The sequence below is a fragment of the Atta cephalotes genome, assembly GCF_000143395.1.
Source record: "Atta cephalotes unplaced genomic scaffold scaffold00013, whole genome shotgun sequence".
In the NCBI taxonomy this organism is placed as follows: Eukaryota; Metazoa; Arthropoda; class Insecta; order Hymenoptera; family Formicidae; genus Atta; species Atta cephalotes.
In genome coordinates, this window is record NW_012130077.1 from 2,728,777 (window position 1) to 2,738,475 (window position 9,699).

At 33.9% G+C, this 9,699-nt stretch overlaps 1 protein-coding gene across 1 annotated transcript in view; it reads left to right on the top strand.

Moving 5' to 3' along the window:
* Positions 1-9,699, top strand: part of LOC105617489 (ETS-like protein pointed) — a 113,067-nt gene that overhangs the window by 99,730 nt on the left and 3,638 nt on the right. Inside the window, exon 6 of the mRNA XM_012199045.1 lies at positions 9,014-9,214. Within this exon, the coding sequence (XP_012054435.1) occupies positions 9,014-9,214 (201 nt within the window). The remainder of the gene's footprint in view (positions 1-9,013; positions 9,215-9,699) is intronic.

Sequence of the window (9,699 nt, forward strand, 5' to 3'; positions counted from 1 at the left end):
CTAAATATTTATTAAAATTGACTATATTTTTTTTTCAGTGTATGCATACGAAAAATGATTCCAGAAAGAATTTAAACAAATTCTTTCTGGAACGTTCTTTTCGTCCATATAAATCAACAATTCTTGCCTGGTCTTAACTAATTTTCTTTAATCCTGTCCGATCTTTTGATCTCATTATTTTTCTTAATACCGATAATTAATGATCTAGAAGCGGTTGGAGCGAGCGACGCTTCTCTTTTCGTAACGCCCGCGATTATGTAGATGCCTTCGCGTGTGCACGTACACGCGCGTGCACACAGATGTACTCGCGGTGTAGGTAAAGTGTGGGAGAGTTCGCAGGTCACCGGTCTAACGAACAATGCGCGATTTCGTTGTGCCGTCGTCGTGGACGACTTTTTTACAAGCCGTGCTCATCTCCCTGTGCATTCTGCGTGTCTGTGCAATACTCGCGTATGCGTGTGTACGTGTTTCGAGTAAAAGGAACGATTCACGACCACGACAGGTATAAACTCGTAGACTTGGAACGCCGCGTCAGGAGAAAGAGTGGCGTCGTTTCGCCGCGGTCTTTATATATTGTTGTGCATACGCGATAGGTAGATGGAGATAAAGCCAACACGGTCGTTACTTTCGTTTTAACACGATTGTGAGTTCGTTAACATTTTCCCGCTGGCTTATTGTTCTAACGGCGTCGTTATTTTTATAAGAAAAACCATCGGGTTTCCTCGTTAAGCCTCGTATACGTGAGGAGATCGCATTACAAAATCCATTACACATTGCTATTAGCTAAATAGAATACGTGTTTTTGTTGAATTTTGCATCACATTGAATTCGTTATCATTCAAATTTATTCGCACAAATCGAAATAGTTCCTTCTCACACGATTAGCGATTTTATCACGGACTCAATGCGTTTTTTCTAGGCGTGCGTAAAAAGTTAATTTTCTTTTTTAATTAAAGAGATAATATTCATTTGTGATACTTTGAAACGTGCTGTTATATTTTGTAATGCATTGAGTTCATTGATATTATAGGCACAGATGTTAGGTGTATAAAAGAAATGACAAGCCTTCATAAATATAGGAGAAAGAGATTCATTTATGTTATGTTTATTATTGCTATGTTCAACTTTCCTTCTCTCAATTTTTTTGACATAACTCCAAGTATCTTTCATTGTCAAAGATCCTAATAAAATCAATCAGAGACTTTTCAAATGAGTCCAAGATTTCGGATATGTGACTCCAAGTGGCGATCTACCGATTTCGCCTAACGAGACAAGAGTCCCGGATCCTGATGTGGGTCGCAGTCGCGAGTTCTTCAGCCGAAGATAATAACCTTCTGGCGAGTGAAGAACATTCGTGAGGCAGGTTTTAATTTTCAAGAGGCCGCCGGGTTGTGGCGGTCTCTCCTTTTTCTTTTCTCTCTCTCTTTTTCTCTAGTAGCCTGCCTTAGCAGACAGCAGCTGTGTACGCCGACCGGGCGTTTCATTCGATTTGGCACGTGCCACGAGGCTGCTGCCGTCGCCGTCGCTGTCGCTGTCGCTGTCGCTGCTCCTGTTACTGGCCGCCGCCGCCTTCATTGCTCACCGTTACTGCCGCCTAAGCGGCCGGCGGTTCTGGCAGTCCTCGGCACCTGTTTCACAGCTGATATGCGGCTGCTGCTACTTTTGCCCGCCCGATATACCATAGCCCGACTGTGCATCGTCCCTTTACGTCCCCGCTTTCTCGCAACGGCTTTTCTCCCTGCTTCGAGACGATACACTTCTCGAGACGTCGTAGCTGCTGAAATTTCCTCATCCGTTGATCTATTAATTAACGAACGTTCAGTCTGCGTCATTGAGTTGGGTAGAAGGAACTACATATTTAGATGAGAAACATATTTTAAAGGAAATATTTTCATTTTTATAACCATTTGATTATTTTTAGTTTAATTTAGAAATTTTGTTTTGTAATTCAAAAGTTGGCTGTTTTTTTTTGTTTGAATAGAAAACGTTTTAAAAATTTACGAAGATACTGAAATTTATTTTTTTGTAGTAATAACAATTTATTCATTAAAGAGCAATTCAAATTTATTACACAATTATTGAAATGTTAAACTTTGAAAATCGATTCGTCATTACACGTCATTTCTTGCTACAAGGATAACAAGTTAAACGTACATGTAATTATGTTAACAATTTGTAACCGTACAAATCTACTAAGACTACTTATCAGTCGTAGCTTATGAAAATAACTGTCACAAATGATTAAGCCTTTAAAAATAGCTACATTATGCTAATTAGTCAAGAAATTGTGTTAATTGTAATATTTGTAATATAACTGTGCAACATTTGTAAAACAGTAATAATAGTAACTTGCAATCGTTATTTTTCGATAAGGAAAGAGTAAACTTTTTTTTATATAAAAGCTTTTTGTATAAAAGTGTTTTTAACGTATTTGGTCCTTATTCCAATATGCATTTTTAAGCGTATTATATCTGAAATTCTAAACGGTGACTGGTTTTAGTAGAAAAACAGAGAGAGAAAGAGAGAGAAAGCTCCTGTGTATGCAGCGTGAGGGCCAGCTTCAGGCTGCACTCCCACGCTCATCGTCCATGAAACACGGGGTGCGAGGTGCAGCTACTACACGCGAGCCTCGCAGGTGTACTTAGAATATGCAGGGTCTGTCCCTACGGCCCTATTAACGACGCCACGGTCGCCACATGGACAGGAATTATGGGAAAGCAGGAGGGGCTTCGCGAGTAATTATTTCTACGGGAAAGCGCGCTCAAGACGCTCAGCGATGCAATAATCATCAGGCGAATTCTCGGTATCTTTTGGGTAGTTGCGTATATACGTCAGCTATCACATTTGAATGTGACTATGCAACAAAAAGCAACTAGACTTTTGGTATATCAAGTCGTAAAATTAAATTCCCAAATGATATATAATCCTCGATTGTATCATATGAAATCTTTTATATTCTCCTGCAATTTTTTAGATTTAGATCAAAAAAGTACGAAAAACGTTGCTATAATAGGGAGGTTTTTGTTATAACATGGATTCAGATATGGTGAACGCTAAAGTCACGTTATCTTTTTTTCAATTATTTTTTCAGTTGTTAAGAAGAAGATAATGTGATCTGGTAAACGATATTTAAGCAAAAATTCTCTAATATAATAAAATGTTTTACGTGTAAAACGATACGATTATACAATAATTCTTTCATAAATCTTTTAATTTTAATGAATTTTAACATAGAATAATATAGATTCATATTTTTCGTAATTTATATATATTATTTTCATAATTTTTTTATGACGTCAGTAACTGAATAAAATCTTATGATACTTCCTGAAAGCACATGTAATATTCTGTTGTCATCTGTTCTTTCATTATTAACACTGTTATTTAAGTTTGATTTTATCTGTAACATATTTTTTAAGTAATATAATTATTCGCTGAAAACTGCTCTTTAAAGCTGGTTCTGCGGGCTGATTTCTCCCTCTCTCCGTTCGTAATTACGTTCCGTTTGTAATTAAACACAGCTAAGCAAAATTAACGATACGTGGCCGGTGCGACACTTGTGTGGCGGGTCTCACCTGTTTTTTTTCTTCGTTATTAAAACGTAAGTGTGGGAATGTGGGGTGGCGACGCGTCACATGCGCGATAGAATGCTGTCGTTTTGACATAAAGATTGGTGAATTATGATAATTCGTCGTAGTCTCTTACCCGCATTTCATCGCACTTTACGTTTTATTACGAACAAAAGATCAATTCTAGCGGGTGCGTTAATCGCATCGACTAAACTGTTTATACCGTGTAAATATGAAGGTAGAAAGAGAGATATGTAACAACCATAGCAGAGCTCAACAGGCCTAATAATCCTAGCAAGCCACCTGGCTTCACCTTAACAGATAAAACATGTTGAGCGTCACCTGCTTCTTATTGACGCTGCATAAATCTTAGATAAATTGAAATTAATGATTCCATTTGCTACAATGTTCTGTACCAAAGAATTCGAGCAACCTCGCGTTTTATTTAATTTAATTTGTATTTAATAACGATTACAAAGCAACTGATAGATTTTCAGTTAAAAACTTATATATTTTAAGTTACCCGCATTTTCGCTTGTTTCAATTTATTTTGTGTTCTTGACGAATATAATAACGAATGTTTATCTTAAGAACTGGATTGTTTGTGGCGGGAAAGTGGCGATTAAATTTACTTATTATCCGTCATTATTTTGTGGCTTTATTTTTGTTCTTCATTGCCATTGTTATATTTAATTTTTCAATTGACTGCATTTAGACCAATATTAAAATAATTAAAAACATGAAACGTAAGAAGCTCGAGTAGCGAATAAGACAGGTTACTCGACTTCCGATTGCCTTCTTATGTAATTAAATAAACCCCCGGTTATCTTTTTTTAGAGTTTGATAAAAATTTTTTAAATACCTATTCGAAACGTGTTTTAAAATCTACAAACTAAAATAATCTCATTATCAAAATAATCATGTTTGAAAGCGATTTCTTTGAAATTACATGAATTAAGAAAATAGAATATATAGAAATTTCTCTTTGTATGTAGACAAATTTTAAGATAAATTTTACTGAAAAAGGTCTGGTAATAGCTACCAATGTTAAATGAAATAATTCCAATCAAATGTTTGGTTAATATAATGAAAAATTATTTTATTTTTCTAAATATGTAGTAAGTATTATCAAACGCTTGGTTATATTATTACGTTTAATACTTATTAAATATATATTTAGACAAATTATTTTTGCTTTTATTAATTGAACATTTGATTGAAATTGTTTCATTCAACATTAGTAGCTATTACCAGTAAAAGCAGACTATTTTTAATATATAATGTATAATATAATTCCATTCTCGCATGCCATGTACCTTTATATTACAAAGTTTTATAATTTATATAATTTATTATTTACGACTGCCACCGCGACGTATAATGCAACAACGGATAATATCTGCCTGTTTTGTATAGGATAATTCATATATACGCTGCATCTATCAAAAACTTAATTAAGTATTATTTACTACGTTTAAAGTAAACGAACTATATCAATAAAAACTTTGTACTGTTTACTATTATGAAAAAAATATTAGAAATCTGAAATATTAATATTTCATATTAAAAAATGAACTTTTTTAAACTCTTGCATTTTTGCCATATATTACAAGTTATATTCCATAGAAGTGAGATATATGGCTACTTATAGGAGGAGGAGATATGTATGACTCATGAAAAATTTACAAATAATGCATATAAATTAAGACGCATATAAATGACACAATAACTTATAAAATGCGTTTATAAAATTTTATTAAGGAATAAAAATGATAAATATGTATTGGGTTGTCCGGAAAATTCATGCCGATTTTGAAGGAAAATTGAAACGCAGAAGATTAAAATTTTAATATACATTTATTAAATTATATAGGTGCCACTCTGTTCTACAATCTTTCTCCATCTTTCAGGCAACTTGAAAATTCCGTCGTCCTTCCAGAATTTCTCAGGTTTTTCAGCGAAAAACTTTTCTAAGTGATTTTTTACTTCGACTAAAGAAAGCTTTTTCCATTAAAGGAATTTTGTAATGATCGAAATAGGTGGAAATCAGAGGGCGCGAGGTCTGGTGAATATGATGGATAGGGTAGAACATCCCAAACGAGCTTCAACAACTTTTGTCGAGTTATCAAAGACACATGAGGCCGCGCATTGTCCTGATGAAACACGACGCCCTTCCGATTCGCTATTTCTGGACGTTTTTGTTCAATTGCTGTCTTCAATTCTAATTGGGAACAATACTTCTCTGAATTTATCCTCTCGTTGTTTGAAAAGCTCATAATAAGATCCCTTTCCAATCCCACCAGACACAGAGCATGACCTTCTTTGGATGAAGACCGGCTTTTGAGATGGCTAAAGATGGTTCATTCTGCTTTCTTTTTCACTCAACATTATTGTAAATGATCCATTTTTCATCCCCTGTCACTACTTGCTTCAAAAATAGTGTCTCCTCGTTTGCGTTTATAGAGCGAGTCGCAAATGAAAATGCGATCCATCAGATTTTTCTCCGTTATATCGTGGGGAACTCATACATCAAAACGGTTTATGTAGCCAAGCTTCACAAAATGCTCATGGATGGTGGATTTTGACATATTCAACATTTCTGCTAATTTATGTGTCATATAGGGTTATTCTCGACAGTATTTTAATCTGATCTTCATCTGTGGTGAAGGGCCTACTTGGGCGTTCTTGATCTTCAAGATTGAAATCACCAGCTTTAAATCTAGCAAACCACTTCCGCACAGTTCTTTCAGCTACAGCACCTTCACCATAAACAGCGCATATCTTGCCGCTTGTGTGGCATTTTTGCCTTTCCGATAAAAAAAAGCATTAAATGCCTAAAATGCTAAACTTTGTTTTTTCCATTTTCAAAGGCGTATAAAACTGACAAACATTAATATATCGTAACCAAATTTTTTTCCAAGTATGCCTGAAGTACCGTCTTTTACGATATGTATGCATGTTATTTGTTTTCAATCGTTCTGATTCAGATCTGTTCTTACGCCACCTACCAAAAATCGGCACGAACTTTCCGGACAACCCAATATATGAAGTAATAAATAATAATTATAATCTTTCCATGTATTACAAATGTTATGACATGAGGCACATATTTCATGTAATGCGTTTATTGCATTTAGTGCACTGAATTCAATCTGCGTACTTTTGGGCATAAATCCTGCTCGCTAAAAATGCCGTGTATCCCAAACAAGTATACAACAAACTGTATAACAAAATATAAGTATTTTGCTCTTGAATTGGAGCAAAATACTTATATTTTGTTATACAGCATGCTTTACTATTCCTCTATACTCATGTATCACGAAATAAATTTTGTCATTAAGTCTTTTGCACGTTCTACGATAACCGTTTTATATAGATTATGATGGCGCTTAACACAGTGACAAATCGATTCAACTCACAATAATTTCATTATAATTAATAATATTATCAGTAAGAAACTGAAATCATAACATTATACTAATAAAACATAAAGGCATGTAAGAGTATTGCGGGAAAATGATCTTCAATCCCAGCGCGGCGTATTTGCCGGCGTTACTCTATGGAACAAAATATATTTTTATTTAGTTGGCGCAAACCAAAATATAAACAATGTGGAATCAAATTTATTTTGTAAAAATAAAAAATAATTTTAATGAACGTTCACAAAAAAACGAATCCTTTGAAAAATGAGCATTCCCCAAGGACTGCTTGATAACTATGCAATCGTGCTTTTATCAGCGACGCAATGTTTAAAAAAATATAAATTACTTAAGACTTGAAGTTCAAGTCTCAAGTGTCACGTCGTGGAAGTCTCATTCTGAGGCTGACATGCATCATAACAATTCATTAATTCGATGATCGTGATATCGGCGTAATGTGACGGCGATTCGAACGCCGCACGAGCGCGGAACTTGCAACTTCAGTCTCGCGTAATATCCGAACTCTCTCTCGCGCGATCGTAGAACGGAAGTCGAGGATAGGCGGAGTTCGTTCGGACCAATCATCGAGATACGCGCCGCCCACGTGTCAGCGGTGGTTCCTCCCTGCGGAGTGTTGGACTGCTGCGAAACGAGATGCGCGGTGACACAGCATCGTCCTTTCTCCCTTATCCGTGGACGCTTGCGATGATTTTGATGAAAATAAAAAAAGTAAGAGAAAAAGTAAAAGAAGTATATATATATATATAGTAAAACAAGGCATTAAGTATAGAGAGATTTTGAAGGAACGCTGAGAAAATAGGATATTATTCAGAATACTGATAAGATTAGAGTATCATTCACTTCAAGATAAATACGGATTGTATAAAAAAAATAATATAAAAAAATATTATATTTTTGAATAGAGCTTTTTTAATTTTCAATCTGATTTAGAACTGATAGGAATATAATCATAAGTGTTGTAATATTCACGACGATTATTTTTTTAGTATCAGAACGAATTATTTTTTTAGTATCAGAATTGTATAATAAGCACACTGAGAGAAATGATTTTATTGTAGGAATAAAACAAAGGTAAACAAATGTGTTATTTATTAATGATTAATTAATTATTGCAAATATATACCTATTAATTATTTCTCATTCGTCATTGTAATAAATAATCAATAGTATCGTTAGTAAATAAAAGGCTTATCTATACAAAAAGGCTAATCTATACTGTATAGAAGTAGTGAACGATCGTAGAAACCTCAAATAGGAAGATAAGAAATTAAACGAGTATGCTCCCTATACTTGACTATGATTGATCAATTTCCTCTATTTAACCCTATGATTGTCTACAATTTTTATGTAGACTTCCTAAAGTCTACTCAAAAGGTAGGTTTCCAAGCGACTTTTCCGAACGTAGCCATAATTTGCTTTTATTTTTGGGAAAATTTACTGTAGAGAAAACTTATAAGAAATAAAGGTAAATTTGAACACTTTGACTTTAAACTTTTTTTAAAATAACTTTAAAACTTACCTAAGAATAATTGAAAGAAATTAACGCGCTGTGTCAATTATATTAAAGTCATCCTTTAAAAATTTTAGGCTATTTTGGCTTAACCTTTTACATATTTTGAATTACTTCAAAATTTTTTAAATAAATTCTTAATTACTTTTGAAAATTTGAATTTCGTTAAAAGTTAATCTTTCCAAGTATTATTAATAATTGGTATTTCGTATAGCAGACTAGCAAATACTCAACAAATCAATTTGTTGTCACGTATTTATCACAAGTCATTTGTTAAAGATACTAATAGCTTGTTAAATTAACAAAATCCTTTCTCTCAATGCAATAATAGACAAATTAATTGCGATTCTCTATCTTTTTGTGCATTTTACAGACAGATACATATTGAAAGTAAATGAACTTGATATCATGTTTGATAATCAGATTGATTAATTTTTTTGTCATATTTATTAAAACATTGTAATGTAGAATGAATTATTTCTTTCAATTTGCAGGCGGCTACAATCATCTGCGCAGTCCCGTGTGCCAAGACGAAAGTCAAAGAGACGAAACGTCGCCTCCACCTCACAGCCATAGCTCTCAACCTCCGACCTCTCATTCTAGTACTCCTAACAGTAATAACAACAATAACAATAACAACAATGCCAACAACGCGTACATCCATCTAAGGAATTTAAATCAGCTCAAAACGGAATGTAAGTTTCTCACTTATGTCTAGTATTACGTGTGCAGATATTTCGTTGTTACAGTATAATAGCGCGAGACTATTTTTTTAATAAAATTTGCTTATTGAAATTTTTTATGTGTATTTTATGCTCTCTGACTAAAATATATTGTCAATTTTTTTGAACACAACGATTATATTAAAATTATTTTAAAATAATATATAATTTATGTCGTTGCTCATTCTTATTGTTACTTTGGGGATTTGAGGATTTTGGATACATCCTGATACGGATAAAAACAAATTCGTAAAAATACACCTAATTTCGTATAATTCCGATATTCGAATGGATAGAGATAGACTATATCTCGACAAGAGAGTCTCGGCGAGACGACAAAATTTCAAACTATTGTAACAGATCCTAATCAGAGTTTCGCGAGTAACACATTACATTTTCACTCGAGGTTTTGGCAACCAGCGTAATTTCTCTCTCTCTCTCTCNTNTNTATNNNTNAT